This window comes from Bubalus kerabau, chromosome 17 (genome assembly GCF_029407905.1).
Source record: "Bubalus kerabau isolate K-KA32 ecotype Philippines breed swamp buffalo chromosome 17, PCC_UOA_SB_1v2, whole genome shotgun sequence".
NCBI classification, from domain to species: domain Eukaryota; kingdom Metazoa; phylum Chordata; class Mammalia; order Artiodactyla; family Bovidae; genus Bubalus; species Bubalus kerabau.
Window position 1 is genome coordinate 61892231 of NC_073640.1, and position 22134 is coordinate 61914364.

At 42.2% G+C, this 22134-nt stretch overlaps 1 protein-coding gene and 1 long non-coding RNA gene across 2 annotated transcripts; both read right to left on the minus strand.

Moving 5' to 3' along the window:
- Positions 1–528: 528 nt before the first annotated feature.
- On the minus strand, positions 529–867 carry LOC129631789 (glutaredoxin-1-like). The gene has a single exon (XM_055553044.1). It carries the CDS (start codon positions 865–867, stop codon positions 529–531), a length of 339 nt encoding a protein of 112 aa, XP_055409019.1.
- A 13847-nt stretch (positions 868–14714) lies between these two features.
- On the minus strand, positions 14715–19715 carry LOC129631601 (uncharacterized). The gene is made up of 3 exons (XR_008704131.1): positions 19622–19715; positions 18610–18686; positions 14715–15628 (listed from the first exon to the last, which is right to left on the minus strand). It is a non-coding gene; the product is annotated as an uncharacterized LOC129631601 (long non-coding RNA).
- Between the last annotated feature and the right edge of the window lie 2419 nt (positions 19716–22134).

The window sequence follows — 22134 nt, forward strand, 5'->3', positions numbered from 1 at the left end:
AGAAAAGCTAAATTCAAGTTTTGCAACAGACGGAAAAGCAAAATTCAAAGCTAAATAAGTTTTACTTTATTTAAAGGGCAAACTTAATTAAATTTATTTTACACTTATTTTAAACAATGTACAAAACTCACTTCTCATGGTTTACTTTTCACAAACCTTATCACTTTCTGTACCCATTACTTTGTTCTTCCATCATAAAAAGCCACCTTTTCCTTTTACAAAATGCAGTTGCATTCCTCATAGCTTCTTTACTGAAAACACACTTCGTACCTTCCTTAAGTAACCAAGAATTGACTTTTTTTTTTTTTTGGTAAGTTGGTCCATTTTTAATCGTGAGTCAAAAGAAGCTGTTTTTGGCCTCCCAAAGTGCCCGTCCCTTTTTATTGAGGTTAACATAGTTCAGAATTTTAAGTAAACAGATGCAGTAACTGGGTAAAGTTGCCCCAGGTCCATCCTCCAGGAACTGCTGTCATTATCAGCAATGCCATCCAGTCTTCAAGGGGATATCAGCCTGAATCTGCTCTGTAATTATCGCAGAGCTCCAATTTGCTTTATCCGTGTCAACAGTTCCCCTCGCTCATGAATATTTACTAGATCAATGCATCCACCTATGCACTCTTTACTGATGAAGACCCGAGGTACCGTTCTGGCTCCTGTGAGCTGTTGCAAGTAATCTTGTATCTCAGTGGTGTCACCGATGGCACCAATGAGATACAAGATTTGGATACGGACAAATTCCAAAAGCCCTTGTTTGAAGGGCAGTTGACTGAGGAGCTCCTGAGTCCTTCTGCAGTAGGGGCAGGTGGGCTTGATGAACACGACCACCTTCCCAGACTGGATCTTGCTGTTCATGAATGCTTGAGCCATGCTGCCTTTCCCAGGAGGGCACCTTAACTGCCAAGAACTGACTTTCATATTACCATTTTATAGATTGGTGAGCATAAATACCAGTGATAATTTCTAAAACCTTTGCTTTCTTAGAGAGAACATTTTAGGATGACACCAAACAAAATGAGGGCAAAATGAGGACTGTAGCCCGGGAGGCAGCATCTCAGATAGCTCTGAGAGACTGCTTCAAAGCGGCAGTGGGGAAGGTCAATATATAAGATTTTGGTGAATGGGAAGTTCAATACCATGAAGCACTTATTTTACAAAAGGTTTTTTGTTGGTCATGAGGATATGATGTCACCATAAAGGGTGACATCTCCTTCTCTAGATAGGAGGAGAGGCAATGATTGAGACCATAAAATCTGTTCCTAAAAACATTAAAAAAAAAAAAAAATCCAACTGTCTAAAGACCCATCTCACCCGAAGCCCTGGAGCGTGGAGTGCCTCACTCCACAGCTGTTGAAGGGCAACAGCATAGGATCATGGGGTTCACTCTCCGTAGGGGCAGATGGCAAACGCCTTTATTGTTCAGTCACTGGCAGTGCTCTTGGTCAATGCCACTTTGTAGTTGACAGGCATTTGCTATGACCAGTGTGTTCTCTATGAAATCTGTAATTCTTCATAGAACTGTTCAACTTCAGCTTCTTTGGCATTAGTGGCTGGGGCATAGACTTGGATTACTGTGATATTGAATGGTTTGCCTTGGAAATGAACAGAGATCATTCTGTAGTTTTTGAGATTGCATCCAAGTACTGTATTTTGGACTCTTTTGTTGACTATGATAGCTACTCCATTTCTTCTAAGGGATTCTTGCCCACAGTAGTAAATATAATGGTCATCTGAATTAAATTCACCCATTCTGGTCCATTTTAGGTCACTGATTCCTAGAAAGTTGATGTTCACTCTTGCCATGTCCTGTTTGACCACTTCCAATTTACCTTGATTCATGGACCTAACATTCCAGGTTCCTACACAATATGTTCTTTACAACTTCAGACTTTACTTCCACCACCAGAGACATCCAAACTGGGCATTGTTTTTGCTTTGGCTCAGCCTCTTCACACCTTTTGGAGCTATTTGTCTGCTTTCCTCCACTAGCACACTGGGCATCTACCAAGCTGGGGAGTTCATCTTTCAGTGTCGTATCTTTTTGCCTTTTCATAGTGTTGATGCTAGCAAAGTAATGCTCAAAATTCTCCAAGCTAGGCTTCAACAGTACATGAACCAAGAACTTCCAGACGTTCAAACTGGATTTAGAAAAGGCAGAGGAAGAAGAGGTCAAATTTCTATCATCCAAAAATCAAGAGAATATCAGAAAAACATCTGTGTCACTGACAATGCTACAGCCTTTTACTGTGTGGATCACAACAAATTTTGGAAGATTCTTAAAGAGATGGGAATACCAGACCACCTTACCTGCTTCCCGAGAAACCTATATGCAGGTCAAGAAGCAACAGTTAGAACCAAACATGGAACAATGGACTGGTTCCAAATTGGGAATGGAGTACAAAGAAGTACGTCAAGGCTGCATATTGTCACTCTGGTTATATCATGAAAAATGCTAGGCTGGATGAAGCACCAGCTGGAATCAAGAGTGATGGGAGAAATATCAATAATCTCAGATATGCAGATAAGAGCACCCTTATGGCAGAAAATGAAGAGGAACTGAAGTGAAAGAGGAGAGTGGAAAAGCTGGCTTAAAATTCAGCATTCAAAAAACTAAGATCATGGCATCTGGTCCCATCACTTCATGGCAAATAGATGGGGAAACAAAGGAAACAGTGAGAGACTTTATTTTCTTAGGCTCCTAAATCACTGCACAAGGTGACTGCAGCCATGAAATTAAAAGACACTTGCTCCTTGGAAGAAAAAGTATGACCAACCTAGACAGCATATTTAAAAGCAGAGACATTACTTTGCCCACAAAGCTATGGTTTTTCCAGTAGTCATTTTTTCCGGTAGTCATGTATAGATGTGAGAGTTGGGCCTTAAAGAAGGCTGAGTGTTGAAGAATTGATGCTTTTGAGTGATGGTGTTGGAGAAGACTCTTGAGAGTCCCTAGGACGGCAAGGAGATCAAACCAGTCAATCCTAAAGCAGATCAACCTGGAATATTCATTGGAAGGACTGAAGCTGAAGCTTCAATAGTTTGGCCACCTGATGCAAAGAAGTGACTCATTAGAAAAGACCCTGATGCTGGGAAAGATTGAAGGCAGGTGGAGAAGGGGGCAGAGGATGAGATGGTTGGATGGCATCACTGACTCAATGGACATGAGTTTGAGCAAGCTCCAGGAGATGGGAAGGACAGGGGAGCCTGGTGTGCAGCAGTCCATGGGGTTGCAAAGAGTTGGACACAACTTGAGCAACTGAACAACAAATCAAGAAGAGGAAGCAGAAGAGAGAAATAAGGACACTCCCCCCCTCCCCACTTCTCCTTTTATTATAAAACTGTAGCCCACTAATTACTCTGGCTGGCACCCTCTCCCCCTCTGCTTGTAAGCCTCACAAGTGTCCTATCTTTTTCTGTTTGTTTGTTTTCAATCAGCACAAGCTGCCATATAAATATGATATAGATGTTTAGAGACACAAAAAAGATCTGGTTGCTAGCGCAGGAGACAGGGTAGATGGTATGTGAGGAGGAAGAAATTTTACTGTCTGAGTGCTGCTCACAGGATCTGAAAATCGACATTCTTCTTAATTTGGGGATTTTTCCTCCTATGTTCTAAGTCTAACCCTGTTAAAACTCAAGTCTGTAAATTTAGGTATTCTACCTGTTATTTATGTATTTTTAAAAAATAAATACTTATTTATTATTTATTTGGCTGCAATGACTCTTAGTTATGGCAAGTGGGATTTAGTTTCCCGTCCAGGAATGGAACCTGGGCCCACTGCATTGGAAGCATGGAGTCTTAGTTACTGGACCACCAGGGAAGTCCTCAAATATCTCTAAGCTGGTAAGTTTTGCATTGCAATGCCTGTTTTGTGACTAAGTTTTAAAATGAAACTGTGAGATCTCTATTGGGATATATGTATTGCTCAGGTTAATATGTAGGTGAGCTCTATTTAACTCTTTTTTTAAAAAGTGCTTACAAATTAAACATTTCTAAATATAATAGAAACTAAGCTAAATGGATTTCGGATTCATATGACCCAAGAAACATTTATTATTAAATTAACATCTGGCATTAAAGTTTGTTGTTTGCTTGTTATTTAATAAAGACATGTCATTTAGACATATCACTATTAAGCACAATGTTTTTATGGTACTCAGGTTTACTCAAAGTCAGTAAGTATATTTGTTGTAAAGTTTGTCAGCAAGAAAATTAACTCATGGCTTTTCCGGAGGTTCAGCAGTAAAAATTCCCCTTACCAATGCAGGAGATGTGGGTTCAATCCCTGATCTGGGAAGATCCCACATGCTGTGGAGCAACTAAGCCCATGCAACACAACTACCGAGCCTGTGCTCTAAAGCCTGGAAGCCATGACTACTGAAGCCCACGTGCCCTAGAGCCCGTGCTCTGCAAAAGAGAAGCCAGCTCAGTGAGAAGCCAGTGCACCTCAGCAAACAGTAGCCCCTTCTTGCTGCAAATAGAGAAAGTCTGAGCAGCAACGCAGACCCAGCACAGCCAAAATTAAATAAATAAGTATTTTTGAAATGTTTTTCACTTGGGGTATACTTTGTACCATTTTTAGTGATCAAGACACTCACTTTCCTGGACCAATTTTACAAGCCTATGTTATCAATTAACCAGACTCATTTTACAAGCAAATTAATTTTAACTTGGCTATGTTTGGGACAAATGAGGTGATTTAAGAAGGAAGGAATTATGTTTTAATAGATATTAAATTTTAGTTTGGCTGAGAGCAGTATCTACTGTCTAAAACTCACTTTGTAAATAGCACTTTTGTCATATTATTTTAAGTTTAATTGAGTTGTTAGGAAGATATTCTAGGCTTGGGTCTGAAGCTCAGTAGTGTACGCTATCCTTGGATGCAGATCAGATGCCCATAATCTATAACCAGGGGATTATATGTTCTAGAAAAAAACAAAACAAAACACATCATTTAAAGGATTATGTCCAGCCTGGATATTCTCAACATCCTGCACAAGGATACTGAAGGGAATCAGCTTCCAGGATTTACCCTCCTCCCCTGACCCTTTACTTCCAATTTGCAGCCAGACCAGTTCCTGAAAGCTCCCTGTCAATGCCACTGGACACACACTCTGTACTATTCCTTTGGGACAGTTTCTCAGCCATTCACACCTGGCTGAGAGACTACTCGGAAGGGATAACATCTAAAGCTGTAAGCACAAGTCCTGATTCAACTGCACAGTGAAGTGTGACCCAGGAACGCAACTTCTGGATACCTAACTACTGCTCGAGGGATGGGAATTTCAAGGACTGTCTCAGCCGGGGCTCCAGCCAAGGCCACTAGCCCAGAGTCAAGGGCACCCAAGGGTGAGGAGACTGCCCACTATATTCAGGAGCTCCTTCTCTGTACCCCGAGTTGCCCAAGGGCCAGATCTCAGTCCAGACAGCACCTGCAGCATGTAAGTTACGGACCAATTGCCCCATAGCTCCGTCTCTGTGAGAAGCGCCTATCTCCATGTCCATCTTTCTCTGCCTTTCTCCTTGTCCATCTCCTTGTCCATAAGTCAGCAGAAGATAAATTGATACATTTTTCTGAGAACGCTGAACTTTCCAGGATGGAGTTTACCGAGTTAATGAGATCTTTTGATCTCATCCAAAGGAAAATTTGCAGACTTTACCCTCCCACAGGCAGCTAGGGCCCGTGCTGACCCAGTGGCAGCCCAAGCCCAACAGGGCCACGAAGGGGGCCGGGGGCACTGCCGCTGTCCCTGAGGCAGGTCCGCGGCTACATGATTGTTTAACAGAGGTTATGAAAACACAGTAAAACCTGTCCGTTATGAAAACGTGCAGGTAGTACAACAGGAGTGAGATGAAAATCGGAAAGCATTTCAAGAGAGGTTGGTAGAAGCTTTAAAAAAAATATAGCAGGGGCTTTTCTGGTGGCTTGGGAAAGAATCCACGTGCCAATGCAGGACACATGAGCTCTATCCCTGATCCAGGGAGATCCCATGTGTTACGGAGCAATTCAGCCCGGAAGCTGAAACTACTGAAGCCCAGGCCCTAGAGCCTGTGCTCTGAAACAAGAGAAGCCACTGCAGTGAGAAGCCCATGCTGAGAAGAGCCCACACAGCAACAAAGACAGAGCATAGACAAAATATATATATAGGAGTGTGGATACCTTCTCCCTCAAGGGACAGGCCCTTTTGGCTATGCATTTCATAGCCCACCCTGCCACAGGCATCAGGAGCGAGATTCAAAAAGCAACTGCTAGTCCTCAGACCCCTCTGAGCGATTTGCTCCAAGTGGCTTATTCAGTTTTTGATAATAGGGACATGGTGGAAAAGGCTGAACACTCCCAGAGAAATACACAAAGGGCTGAAATGATGGTTGTAGCTTTGTCCACTCAGAGACCACCAGAGGGGAGGTCAGTCTTTGCAGGCCAAGCTGGCCATGATGGACCACAAAGCCCACAGGTACCCAGACCAATCCAGGGTGCCCTGTGTGGACAGAAGGGCACTGGAGGAGAGACTGTGGCAGACTCACATTTTTATAGACAGCTAGGGAACTGGAGGAAGGAATGTCCCAGACACCTGAGATCCATGGGGCCCCTTGGCCTTGGATGGTTTCCCAACACTGAGGGGCCCTGAGGTCACAAGTGGCTCTGCCTACAGCACCGTGTATATAACTAGAGCTGAAGCTCGGGGGGTCACTGAAGCGGGGGCCGAGATGGAATTCCTTGGACACCAGTGAAGTCCTTTCTGTCTTAACTCGAAGGGCTGGAAATTTTAACAACCATAAAAAACACATAATTGGAACATCAGTACCAACACAGGCCCACTTTCCAGGAACCCCCTTCGTGCTCCAACAATGGTCAGTGGTTTCTATATCGATTTTTGTGCCTGTCACCTCTCTTTTAACTCAAGGGACTTACTAGTTAAATTAGGATCCATTCTGCTTCTTGATGGACAAGGAAGCCACCCTTATGACCAAATCATACTAACAAAACTAAAAAACAGATTAACTCTATAACTGAGATAAATGACTTAATAGACGCTGCAGTACGAAACACTGAGGTTCTGGGCCTAGCTACAAATAAACAGACTGAGGCCTTACGTAATGCTCTTCCAGATTTGGAACCTGTTTTGAGCAATGTAGCCCAGCTGGTAAAGAAACCGCCCACAATGCTGTTACTGAAAGGTATGTGTTGGGGGTCCGGGCATGTTTTGTACCCCTCTCTCATCAGACAGACTCCTCAGGTTCTCTTGTGGGGCCTCGCCCCAGGAATGTGCACAGAGCCACAGATGATTCTGATCTGGATCCTACATTGAGCACCAGGGCTCTTAGCCTCCACTTCTGAGACTAAGATCAGGCCCTGGGGGAGAGAAGGGTGCTCTGCTCTGAGTGGGGCTGGATCAGGGGCTGCTATGTGACCTGAAGGGCATCGTGGGGTGAGCGGAGGTGCCCCCTGCTGCTGTGTGCATGATGCCTCACCAGGAGGGGAGTGTGATCTGAGGGACAGTGTGGGAAAGTCCTATGTTGGACTCTGTGCAGGAGCTGACGATCCTGAGTCCCTCCTGAGACAGTGGCCACAGGGGACTGTGTGTTCCTCATGGTGAGGGCTTCCCTGTGTGTGTGGTTGGGGTCAGGAAGAGGATGTGTTGATCCTAAGCATTAAACAGCATGTTTTCCACTTTCATGATAGAACTGTGAAGACTCATGGACGAAGAAGCCCAGAAGAGGAAAAAGCAGAAGTCAGGCATGACTCTTTCTCAGGTAGGGTCATATTCTCAGTGGATTCTCACACTGCCTTCCTGAAATGCCCTTCTCAAGACTGGCTCATCGTGTCTGACTCTGAAGTGTCCTGTCTGACTCCTGTACATGCACACTCACCTGGGGCCTTCCCTCAGGGCCTGTCATCTCCACTTAGATCCCGTCTCCCCATGACCTGGTGACCTGGACCTTGTTAGGAGGCTCCCCTGGGCACCGTCCTGGGCACAGCTTCTCATCCATGGGTAGAACATGGGGTCTCGGTGCTGTTGGGCAATAGGGACTGTTTAGGGCCTGTCTGCATGCACTGTCTGCTCTCTGTCAACTAGGGTAAAGAAGCTGTATGTGGACCTCAGGTATTAACATGTACAGTACATGGTAAAATCTGCAAAAGAGGCCAATGAGTGGGAATCAGCTCTGACTTTTTACAGTACATTTAAAACTAAATGACAAAACTAATACAATTATGTAAAGTTTAAAAATAAAATAAAATTAAAAATAAATAAAATTTAATTAAAATATAAATAAATAAATAAATAAAACTAAATGAGCATCTCCTTGAAAACTTAAGTGTTTGGGAATGGAATGGAACGTTCAGAAAGAGATCTCAGGACTAGATGGTGTTTCATATCATTGTCTGTTTTATCTTTTTTCTTCTTTTTCAGTTTCTTTTTTTTTTCCTTTTTAAAATTCTTTTCATTTTTTCTAGTCTTTCCATTGTCTATTTAAACCATGAAATCAAGTTTACTAATATTTTTTGTCTTTTCTTCTTGGTTGCAAGTTGCATCTTGCAGGATCTTAGTTCTGAGGAGGAATTGAACCTAAAACCCCTGCAGCAGAAATGCAGGGTCTTAAGCACTGGGCCACCAGGAAAGTCCCAACTTTACTCATTTTGATTCATTATTTATTTTGGAAACAATATTTAATGTAGGAAATTAGAGACTAAGAATTGGCTCCAAATAGCTTTCCATTGGATTATCAGAATATTATTTCTACTGAAATGATCCTTACCTCTTTTTCTTCTTCTCCTTTTGTGTGAAAATAAAAACTCTGCTCAGGGCCTATTGGTGAAATGTATTTTCATATCAGGGACAGTTGACCTTCAAGGATGTGGCCATCAAATTCACTCCTGAGGCATGGGAATGCCTGAACCCTGTTCAGAGGGCCTTGTACACGGATGTGATGAAAGAGACCCTCAGAAACATGCTCTCTGTGGTTAAGGATAACTTGCCTCTGAAGTTTGGGATCTGCCCTGGGGGTGGGTCTCTACATTTTCTCTGTATGCCTCTTGGTAGCCCATTTTTAGTGACTGAGCTCAAAGCCCTGTTGACTCAGACAAGAATAGCCTCATGATTGGCATTAGGAATTTAAACTTGTCCTTTCTTCAGGTGATCTGCCCACTACATGATACACAAGGAGTTTTTCCAGAGCTTAAGTATTTATAAAGTTGATTTCAACCTTTTGAAATATCCAATTTCCTATTTTCTACCCCTATGGTCTTGGTTTAGTAGTTCTTTAAAAGTAATAGATATTTTCATATTGTACTATTCCTTATGCATTCAGAAGGATGTAGAGAGTGAATGAATTTGTGAAGTATTGTTCTTTCCATCTTTAATGCTTTAATCAATATTCACACCTTGGAATTCATCAGAGAATTCATACTGGAAAGAAGTGTTATAAATGTAAGAATGTGGCAAAGTCTTTAGTTGGTGTTGGGGCCTTATAATTCACCAACACATACGTAATGGAAAGAAACCATAGAAATGTAATGAGGGTGGTAAACCTTTAGTGCACGTTTAGTCTTAACTGACCATCAAGCAGTTAAGACATATAGGAGAGAAACTTTTTAAATGCATGTGGCAAAGCCTTTAGTTACAGATCTTATTTTACAGTTCATCGGAGAATTCATACTGGAGAGGAACCATATAAATGTGATGTTTGTGGCCAGTGCTTTACTCAAAATGTGAGCCTTGGAATTCTTCAGAGAATTCATACTAGAGAGAAAACTTACAAATGTGATGAGTGTGACCAAGATTTCAATGCACGTTCAGCTCTAACCAACCATCAAGCAGTTCATACAGGAAAGAAATCGTATAAATGTAATTTATGTGGCAAAGCCTTCTGTTACAGGTTTTATATTACGGTTCATTGGAGAATTCATACTGGAGAGAAACCATATAAATGTGATGTGTGTGGCCGGTGCTTGACTCAAATTGCACACCTTGGAATTCATCTGGGAGTTCATCCTGGAGTGAAACCGTATAAATATGATATATATGGCAAAGCCTTTAGTCAAAATGCACACGTTACAGTTCATCAGAGAATTCATGCTGGAGTTCAGTTCAGTTCAGTTGCTGAGTCATGTCTGACTCTTTGCGACCCCATGAACCGCAGCACGCCATGCCTCCCTGTTCATCACCAACTCCCAGAGTCCACCCAAACCCATGTCCATCGAGTCGGTGATGCCTTCCAGCCATCTCATCCTCTGTCGTCCCCTTCTCCTCCTGCCCTCAATCTTTCCCAACATCAGGGTCTTTTCAAATGACTTAGCTCTTCACATCAGGTGGCCAAAGTATTGGAGTTTCAGCTTCAACATCAGTCCCTCCAATGAACACCCAGGACTGATCTGCTTTAGGATGTACTGGTTGGAACACCTTGCAGTCCAAGGGACTCTCAAGAGTCTTCCCCAACACCACAGTTCAAAAGCATCAATTCTTCAGTGCTCAGCTTTCTTTATAGTCCAACTCTCACATCCATACATGACCACTGGAAAAACCGTAGCATTGCCTAGATGGACCTTTGTTGGCAAAGTAATGTCTCTGCTTTTTAATATTCTGTCTAGGTTGGATATAACTTTCCTTCCAAGGAGTAAGCGTGTTTTAATTTCATGGCTGTAATCAGCATCCACAGTGATTTTGGAGCCCAGAAAAATAAAGTCAGACACTGTTTCCACTGGTTCCCCATCTATTTGCCATGAAGTGATGGAACCAGATGCCATGATCTTAGTTTTCTGAATGTCGAGTTTTAAGCCAACTTTTTCACTCTCCTCTTTCATTTTCATCAAGAGGCTCTTTAATTCTTCTTCACTTTCTGCCATAAGGGTGGTGTCATCTGCATATCTGAGGTTATTGATATTTCTCCCAGCAGTCTTGATTCCAGCTTGTGCTTCTTCCAGCCCAGCGTTTCTCATGATGTACTCTGCATAGAAGTTAAATAAGCAGGGTGACAATATACAGCCTTGACGTACTCCTTTTCCTATTTGGAACCAGTCTGTTGTTCCATGTCCAGTTCTAATTGTTGCTTCCTGATCTGCATACAGGTTTCTCAAAAGGCAGGTCAGGTGGTCTGGTATTCCTATCTCTTTCAGAATTTTTCACAGTTTATTGTGATCCACACAGTCAAAGCTTTGGCATAGTTAATAAAGCAGAAATAGATGTTTTTCCGGTACTCTCTTGCTTTTTTGATGATCCAGCGGAGGTTGGCAATCTGATATCTCGTTCCTCTGCCTTTTTCTAAATCCAGCTTGAACATATGGAAGTTCATGGTTCACGTATTTCTGAAGGGTGGCTTGGAGAATTTTAAGCATTACTTTACTAGTGTGTGAGATGAGTGCAATTCTGTGGTAGTTTGAGCATTCTTTGGGATTGGAATGAAAACTGACCTTTTCCAGTCTTTTGGCTATTGCTGAGTATTCCAAATTTGCTGGCATATTGAGTGCAGCACTTCCACAGTGTCATCTTTCAGGATTTGAAATAGCTCAACTGGAATTCCATCACCTCCATTAGCTTTGTTCATAGTGATGCTTCCTAAGGCCCACTTGACTGCACATTCCAGGATGTCTGGCTCTAGGTGAGTGATCACACCATCGTGATTATCTGGGTCATGAAGATCTTTTTTGTACACTTCTTCTGTGTATTCTTGCCACCTATTCTTTAATATCTTCTGCTTCTGTTCGGTCCCTACCATTTCTGTCCTTTATTGAGCCCATCTTTGCATGACATCTTCCCTTGGTATCTCTAATTTTCTAGAAGAGATCACTAGTCCTTCCCATTCTATTCTTTTCCTCTGTTTCTTTGCACTGATCGTTAACGAAGGCCTTCTTATCTCTCCTTGCTATTCTTTGGAACTCTGCATTCAAATGCATATATGTTTCCTTTTCTCCTTTGCTTTTTGCTTCCTTTCTTTTCACAGCTATCTGTAAGGCCTCCTCAGACAGCCATTTTGCTTTTTTGCATTTCTTTTTCCTGGGGATAGTCTTGATTCCTGTCTCCTGTACATGTCATGAACCTCCATCCATAGTTCATTAGGCACTCTGTCTATCTACTGGAGAGAAACCATATAAATGTGATATATGTGGCAAATCTTTAGTCAAAGTGCAAATGTTGTAGTTCATTGGAGAATTAATACTGGAGAGAAACCATATAAATGTGATATTTGTGGCCAGTGCTTTACTCAAAATGGAAACCTTGGAAGTATTCAGAGAATTCATACTGGAGAGAAACCTTACAAATGCAATGTGTGTGACAAAGCCTTTAGTCGGATTTCTGGCTTGTAGTTCATCAGAGAACTCATACCAGAGAGAAATCATACAAATATAATGAGTGTGGCAGAGCTTTCATTGCACATTCATCTGTAACTGACCATTAGGGAAAATGACATAAATGTAATTTATATGTCAAAGCCTTCAGTCACAGGAATCGTTTTGCAGATAATCAGTGAATCCATACTGGAGTGAAACCTTACAGATGCAATAAATGCAGTAAAGTATATCCTTTTGACCTTCAGAAAAGTCAAACTGTAGGAAAACTGCACAAATACAGTGGGTGTGGCAAAGCTTTGGATTCTGAGTTCAGAACTAACTAACCATCATGTAATGAATTCTGAGATATTACTCATGTAGTGATCGTGGCAAATGTTTTAGAAGGCATTCAAACCTTACAAATCACGAAAAAAATCATATTGGAAAGAAGCCATACATTTAGAGTGCAGTAAATCTTAAGGGTAACTTGTACATGAGAGAAAGGATGTAAATGTAATATATGTGACCAGTGCATCAATACAAGTCTCATTAGTCACATCATCAGGGAATTCATAATCCAGAGAAAGGAAATGTAATAAGTGGGGCAAATGCATCAGGTAGCATTCAGGCCTAAAAAGACATCAGGTGATTCATACGCAAGAGACCTTACAAATGTATTCATTGTGGTGAGGCTTTTGTCAGGTGTTTCCATTTAGCCTTCATGAGAAAACTCATACCCTGATACTAGAAACTATGTTGATGTAATGAGTGTGTCTTGACAACAGTCTTATAGAGAGATTATAGACAACAGGCTCAATTGAACTGTGGTGTTGGAGAAGACTCTTGAGAGTCCCTTGGACTGCAAGGAGAGCCAACCAGTCCATTCTGAAGGAGATCAGCCCTGGGATTTCTTTGGAAGGAATGATGCTAAAGCTGAAATTCCAGTACTCTGGCCACCTCATGCGAAGAGTTGACTCATTGGAAAAGATTCTGATGCTGGGAGGGATTGGGGGCAGGAGGAGAAGGGGACAACAGAGGATGAGATGGCTGGATGGCATCACTGACTCGATGGAAGTAAGTCTGGGTGAACTCCGGGAGTTGGTGATGGACACGGAGGCCTGGCCTGCTGCGATTCATGGGGTCGCAAAGAGTCAGACACGACTGAGCGACTGAACTGAACTGAACCAAACTGAAAGAAGTCATTTGAGAAGGCTATGGCCCCCACTCCAGTACTCTTGCCTGGCAAATCCCATGGATGGAAGAGCCTGGTAGGCTGCAGTCTATGGGATTGCGAAGAGTCAGACACAACTGAGCGACTTCCCTTTCACTTTTCAATTTCATGCATTGGAGAAGGAAATGGCAACCCACTCCAGTGTTCTTGCCTGGAGAATCCAATGACGGGGGAGCCTAGTGGGCTGCGGTCTATGGGGTCACACAGAGTTGGACACGACTGACGTGACTTATCCACTTAGCCAAAGAAGTCATTCCGAAGGACAAGCTTACAAGTGATAATGAATGTGTAAATCCTTCACTCGGGGCTCATATTTCACCAATCATTAGATGATCCATAATAGGGAGATCCTTACAAGTGTATGTAATGTGGCAAGGCTTTTAGGTGCTGCCTTAAATCCAGGATTTATCAAATACTTATACTTAGAAATGCAATGACTATGGCAGTTTTTACAATTACTACTCACTCTTTAGGTATGTAGGAATATATATCCTGGAGACAAGCAACACAAATGTGTTTGTAGGAAGGAATTTTCTGAAACAGCAAAGTTTGGTGACGATACTACAGCAATGCTTTACAGATGCAATCAGAGTGGAATAAGTTCTACCTTGAGTTGAAGTATTATGCAATAAGAATCCATATTGAAGAGAAGTCATGAACTGTGTAGGCAAGGGCTTTCTCAAGACATCAGAGTGTATTAGACTTAAAAATATATGTCTTTCAAAGAAACCACACAAAAGTTGTGCATTCTATTTCCTCTAACTAACTTCTTCAGGAAGAAGACAAGGGTGCCCACTCTCACCACAACTATTCAACATAGTTTTGGAAGTCCTAGCAGTCAGAAAAGAAAAAGAAATAAAAGGAATCCAGATTGGAAAAGAGGTAAAATTCTTACTGTTTGCAGATGACACGATCCTCTACATAGAAAATTCTAGATACCACCAGAAAATTACTAGAGCTAATCAGTGAATATAGTAAAGTTGCAGGATATAAAATTAATACTCAGAAATCTCTTGCATTCCTATATACTAACAAAAAAGAGAAACTAAGAAAAGAATCACATTCACCATTGCAATGAAAAGAATAAAGTACTTATGAATAAATTCACCTAAAGAAACAAAAAGACTTGTGTGTACAAAACTATAAAACACTAGTGAAAGAAAGATGACACAAATAGATGGAGCAATATACCATGTTCGTGGATTGGAGAATCGATATAGTGAAAATGAATATTCTACCCAAAGCAATCTATAGATGGGAAGATGTTCATGTATGAACTGTGAGTTGTAAAATGAGTAAATTCTGGGGAGCTATGTGAAACATTCTAACTGCAGTAAATTCTTCTGTGTTACTACATACTTTAAATTTGCCAGTAGAGTAAATCTGAAGTGTTCTCACCATACAAACATGGAAACTGGGAGTTCATGGATGTGTTGATGACTGGATTGTGATAATATTTCACAGTGTATACATCTGTCAAATGGTCACATCATGCCTGATAAGTATACACATATCCATTTCATTAGTTCTATCTCAGTAAGGCTGGAAAAGAAGAAAGTAGGAGGTGGGCTGGGTTTGCCACCTTTAATGGTGTTCAACCCATGTTTCCCATGAGATCCGTGAAGCATTTTGCAAAACCATGTATGGTACCCCCTGCCCTATCAGACGTCCTCAGATACCTGTGTGGGTCCTAGTCCCAGGTATGTTCACAGTGCAGCAAATCTGATCTGGATCCTACATTGAGAACCAAGGCTCTTAGGCTCCACTTCTGAAACTGAGAACAGTCCCAGGGATGAGGAGGCCACTCTGCTCTGAGTGTGGATGGACCAGGGCCTGCTGTGTGACCTGAAGGGGATCATGGGGTCAGCGGAGGTGCCCCCTGCTGCTGGGTACGTGAGGCCTCACCAGGAGGGGAGTGTGATCCGAGGGAAAGTGTGGGAAAGCTCCTGTGTTGGTCTCTGTGCCGGAATTGACTGTCCTGAATCCCTCCTGAGACAGGGGGCACAGAGGACTGTCTGTTCCTCATGGAGGGCTTCCCTTCATGTGTAGTTGGGGCTCAGGCAGGGGGAATGTTGATTGTAGGTATTAAACAGCATGTTTTCAACTTTCAGTATCCATCTCTGCAGGATGTCTGAGAAAAAACATGGAAGAGGGGAGAAAAAGAATCAGGAATGGCTCTTTCTCAGGTGTCATATTCTGAGTTGATTCTCAGTCTGTCCTTCCTGAAATGCCCATCTCTGGACTCGCTAATTGTGTCTGACTCTGGAGTACCCTGTCTGTCTCCTGTACATGCACATTCACCAGGGGTCTTCTCTGAGGGCCTGTCATCTCCACTTAGATCCTGTCTCCCCATGACCTAGTGACCTGAACCTTGTGAGGAGGCTCCCCTGGGCACCGTCCTGGGCCGGGCTTCTCACCCACGGGTTGGAGACGTGGTCTCAGTGCTGTTGGGCAGGAAGTTTGCTTAGGGCCCATCTGGATGTGCCGTCTGCTCTCTGTCAACCAGAATAAAGAAGCTGCACGTGGACATCAGGTATTAACACTCACAAGACCTGGTAAAATCTGGAAAAGAGGCCAGTAAGGGGAAATCAGCCCTGACTATTTATAGTACATTTAAGGACCTCCTTGAAAATCTTGGTGTTTGAGAATGGAATGGAAAGTTCAGAAAGAAAACTCAGGGCTAGGGGGCTTTTCATTGCATCATCTATTTTTCACTATGAAATCCAAGTTTACTGATATTTTTTTGTCTTCTTTGTCACATGGTGCAGCTTGCAGAATCTTAGTTCCCTGAGTATGGATTGAACCTGAAACTCCTGAAATGGAAGTGCAAGGTCTTAACCATGGGACTGCCAGGGAAGCCCCCAACTTTACTAACCTTGGTTCATTGTTTTATTATGGAATTAACAAAGAGACTTTGGTTTTTGTTAATAACTACAGAACTAAAATTAACTGCAGATAAAATCATTTTTTTAAGAAAAATTATTTATTTGGGTGTTCTGGGTCTTTGTTGCTGCTTGGTCTTTTCTCTAGTTGCCAGCAGTGGGGGCTGTTGTCTAGTCGTGGTGCGTGGGATTCTTGTTGTGTCTTGTTGCAGAGCATGGGCTGTATGATGCTTGGGCTTCAGTAGTTTCAGCACGTGAGCCTAGTAGTTTGGGCTCTTGGGCGTTACAGCACAGGCTCAGTAGTTGTGTCACTTGGTCTTAGTTGCCCCGAGGCATGTGGCATTATCCTGGAGCAGAACCCATGTCTTCCGCATTTGCGGGTGGATTCTTTAGCATTGCACCAGGAGAGATGCCCTCATATTATTTTTGAATACAGGTATTTTATCGAGATAGGACTCAAAGTATTCTATATATGTTTTTTATATGTCTACTACTTTTTCTTTCCTTTTTTTTTTTTAAACTAATATAGTATTAGAGTTGAGACGTCCCTATTGGTACAGTGGATAAGAAAGTGTCTGCCAATGCAGGGGATATGGGTTTGATCTCCCTGGTCCGAGAAAATTCCGCATGCCTGAGAGGACCTAAGCCCATCCACCACAACTACTGAGCCCATGCTCGAGAGCCTGTGAGCCAAAACTGCAGAGCCCATGTGTTGCAACTACAGAAGCCTTGTGCCTGCAGTTCACCTACAACCTGTTCTCTGTAACAAAAGATGCCATTGCAGTGAGAAGTCCACTCACCACAACTACAGAGTATCTCCTGCTTAGTGCAACTAGAAAAAGCCACACAAAGTAACAAAGACCAGCACAACCTAAATAAATAAACAAGCTTTTAAAAAAAGTACTATTGACAAACTTAAGAACAGTTGATTCATTTTCATGGCCCCAGAGATGCTGAAATACATATGACTAAAAGTGATAATGAGAAAATGATTTAAAAATGTGTCAAGAGGCAACTCTTCATTTCAGTTAATTGTGTATATTCATGTGCATGCATGTGTGCAAGGATATGCAACTCCATGGTTTTATTACAAAATATCATCTCATAAATAAGCTTTGTACTTTTGCTGCTGCTAAGTCGCTTCAGTCATGTCTGACTCTGTGCGACCCCATAGACGGCAGCCCACCAGGCTCCCCCGTCCCTGGGATTCTCCAGGCAAGAACACTGGAGTGGGTTGCCATTTCCTTCTCCAATGCATGAAAGTGAAAAGTGAAAGTGAAGTCGCTCAGTCGTGTCCTACTCCTAGCGACCCCATGGACTGCAGCCTACCAGGCTCCTCCATCCGTGGGATTTTCCAGGCAAGAGTACTGGAGTGGGGTGCCATTGCCTTCTCCTGTAACAGTTGAAATTATATCTTAAATATATTATGTAGCCTTAAATTTTTTTCTACCCCAGCACAGGAATGATTTAAATAGTAATAAGATTACTGATATTGTGTGGAGGGGAGGGGTTGAGGAGTGACCCTATACAATGACCTTTTATGGCCTTCCATTGCTCTTCAAATTCCTTGATGTTATTTGAGGTTTCTCAGGGAAATTTTATTGATGGACTTTTATGCTCTGTTACTTAAGGGTTTGATTCCTTAGGTTCAAAGGAATTCGACTTGACTTACTCCCTCCTCTTTTATATAAAAGGGGACTGAGTTCTAACTCGGATAAGATGGTTTTGGGGGTACAGTTCACCATATTTTCGGTTTGCTGACTTTCTGAATAAAGTCGTTATTCCTGCCCCAGCAACTTGTTTCTCAATTATTGCCTGTTGTGTGGAGAGCAGTAGAAGCTTACAATGTGAACTAAAGGAACAATGCGGTTTTCATCAATTTTTAAAGATGTATTGCTCTTTTTGGCCACATGATGCAAAGAGCAGACTCGATGGAAAAGACCTTGATGCTGGGGAAGATTGTGGGCAGGAGAAGAGGGCGACAGAGGTTGAGATGGTTGGATGGCATTACCCACTCAATGAACAGAAGTTTGAGAAAACCCTGGGAGATAGTGAAGGACAGGGAAGCCTGGTGTACTGCAGTTCATGGAGTTGCCAAGAGTCAGATTCGACTTAGCAACTGATTAACGAAAATTGCTCTTTTTAAAGCAATGGTTAGTAAACTTTGTCAATTTCAAAATTAAATTAAAAAAAAAAAAAAAAGCTACCGACGGAAGTTCCCATCACATACCTTAGTCCTCCAGTCTGAGACTGTAGGTTTTGACCTTGTGTCTCTGGAACAGAGCCATGTGGAGTTTGGCCTTCCAGCTGAATAAAGAACAAAGAGAAAAAGTTGTTATATGGGATGTCACTGTAAAATGGCACGTTTTCCCCAGGGATAGTTTTGTATTTCTTATTTTAGTTTGCAGTACAGAGAGAAATCCAGAAAAAATTTCTTGTTTTCTTAAGATGGTTCAATTATTCTACTGGCAGGAAATGTTCTGCATCCAATTATCGCCCTACAGGAACTCTTTGGAGACCCAGGTTCCCAACCTCTGAATTGCCAGAAGCAGGACAGGCAAGAACCTGCTGACAAAAACATTTATTTATTTGTTGCACTTGAAAATACGTGGGTTATTTTCAGATACCTTTTGGTATTGATTTCTCACATAGTTTCACAGTAATAAGAGAATAGGCCCTGTATGATTTCAATACTCTTTATTTAGGCCATGAAAGTTTTGCACCTTGTTTTACGTCATGTTCCAGTGTCTCCTGGTTAATACTCTATGGGAACTTGAATAAAATTTGTATCCTGCTCTTGTGTGAAAATTGTATAAGTCTTAATCATGTTGAAATGGTTCACAATTATTTTCAGGTCTAGTATATCCTACTTTCCTGTCCATTCTATTAATTTTTGAGAGTTTAATATTGAAATTCCAACTAAAAATCTTAATTTGTCTGCTCTTAAAAAATTGTGATATATAGTGGAACTGTCTTTAACTATTTTCAAAGCCTCATGTAAACGTGTTGTCATACTTTCGTAATTTCAAATAATTTTAAAAAGGAAAATACAATCTTTATTGAAACTTTTCTACTTGTTAGGAGGACATATCCTAGTTTCCAACGTACTGGTCTACAAAGTTATAAGCTTTTGTCTTAAAAGTGTAACGGGGTGACACAGCAACCTGGGAAGGCCGGCCACCTCTGCGGGCATGGCGACGGGGAGCCCCGCCACAGCAGTGCCTCTGGTCCGCGAAACCCACCAGCTTCCTCCTGTCCACTGTGCCCAGTGCATGTTGTCCTTTCATCCCAAGGGGGAGCTCAAAGTGACCCAAATCCTCACAATTTCCAGGAGGCTGTGGGGGAATGTATAGAATTCAAATTAAATCGGAAGAATTTACAGAGAGAAGAACTGCCTAGCAGCCAACAGGCACTCAAAGAAGAAATCAAAGGTAAGCACGGATTGCAGATTTTTAAGTCTGTCCCCAAACACTGACCATACCGTGGCTGCTTAGATGTTGTTGCTAAAACACTGGATGAACCTTACTAACAGGGGCTTCCCTTGTGGCTCAGCTGCTAAAGAATCTGCCTGCAATGCGGGAGACCTGGGTTAGATCCCTGGCTTGGGAAGATCCCACGCAGAAGGGAAAGACTACCCACTCCAGTATTCTGGCCTGGAGAATTCCATGGACTGTATAGACCATGGGGTCACAGTGTCGGACACGACTGAGCGACTTTCACTACTACCACCGTTCCTTCCTCAACATATGACAAAAAGTTTATTTTGTTCACAGACATTTCCATACTGTAATTGTAGAAGAATATGCTATCTATTTAGATGTTAAAGGCAACAAATTAAAAAAAAAAACAGGGTGTAATTTATGGGGAATCACAGGACTGTTAAACACCTCCCTGCCCCTTGCCCCGCCTTGCTCTCGCTCTGCAGACCTGGACGCTCGTCACCCCTCCCCTCGCCTGCAGGGATTTCCCCAGCAGTCCCGACCTGGAAGCTCCGCCTCAGAATCCGAGCCTGAGCAGTTTCCTGCGGAAGCGGAAGGCCACAAGGGAAGGTCGTCGGGCACCCATTGAGTTTTTTACTTCTAGTGTAAATGTCAACAAAAACAAGACTGGGAACTGACTGTGGCTCAGATCATGAACTCCTTATTACCAAATTCAGACTTAAATTGAAGAAAGTAGGGAAAACCACTAGACCATTCAGGTATGACCTAAATAAAATCCCTTATGATTATACAGTGGAAGTGAGAAATAGATTTAAGGGACTAGATCTGATAGAGTGCCTGATGAACTGTGGACTGAGGTTCGTGACATTGTACAGGACACAGGGATCAAGACCATCCCCATGGAAAAGAAATGCAAAAAAGCAAAATGGCTGTCTGGGGAGTACTACAAATAGCTGTGAAAAGAAGAGAAACAAAAAGCAAAGGAGAAAAGGAAAGATATGAGTACTGAATGCAGAGTTCCAAAGAATAGCAAGAAGAGATGAGAAAGGCTTCCTCAGTGATCAATGCAAGAAATAGAGGCAAACAACAGAATGGGAAAGACTAGAGATCTCTTCAAGAAACTTAGAGATGCCAAGGGAACATTTCATGCAAAGATGGACTCGATAAAGGACAGAAATGTCATGAACCTAACAGAAGCAGAAGATATTAAGAAGAGGTGGCAAGAATACAAAGAAGAACTGTACAAAAAAGATCTACACAACCCAGATAATCATGATGGTGTGATCACTCACTTAGAGCCAGACATCCTGGAATATGAAGTCAAGTGGGGCTTAGAAAGCATCACTATGAACAAAACTAGTGGAGGTGACGGCATTCCAGTTGAGCTATTTCAAATCCTGAAAGATGATGCTGTGAAAGTGCTGCACTCAATATGCCAGCAAATTTGGAAAACTCAGTAGTGGCCACAGGACTGGAAAAGGTCGGTTTTCATTCCAATCCCAAAGAAAGACAATGCCAAAGAATGCTCAAACTACGGCACAATTGCACTCATCTCACATGCTAGTAAAGTAATGCTCAAAATTCTCCAAGCCAGACTTCAGTAATACGTGAACTGGGAACTTCCAAATGTTCAAGCTGGTTTTAGAAAAGGCAGAGGAACCAGAAATCAAATTGCCCACATCCGCTGGATCATCGAAAAAGAAAGAGAGTTCCAGAAAAACATCTATTTATGCTTTATTGACTATGCCAAAGCCTTTGACTGTGTGGATAACAATAAATTGTGGAAAATTCTGAAAGAGATGGGAATACCAGACCACCTGACCTGCCTCTTGAGAAATCTGTATGCAGGTCAGGAAGCAACAGTTAGATCTGGACATGGAAAAACAGACTGGTTCCAAATAGAAAAATGAGTACGTCAAGGCTGTATATTGTCACCCTGCTTATTTAACTTCTATGCAGAGTACATCATGAGAAACTCTGGGCTGGAGGAAGCACAAGCTGGAGTCAAGATTGCTGGGAGAAGTATCAATAACCTCAGATATGCAGATGACACCACCCTTATGGCAGAAAGTGAAGAGGAACTAAAAAATCTCTTGGTGAAGGTGGAGAGTGAAAAAGTTGGCTTAAAACTCAATATTCAGAAAACGAAGATCAAGGCATATGGTCCCATCACTTCATGGGAAATAGATGGGGAAACAGTGGAAACAGTGTCAGACTTTATTTTTTGGGGCTCCAAAATCACTGCAGATGGTGACTGCAGCCATGATATTGAAAGACGCTTACTCCTTGGAACAAAAGGTATGACCAACCTAGAT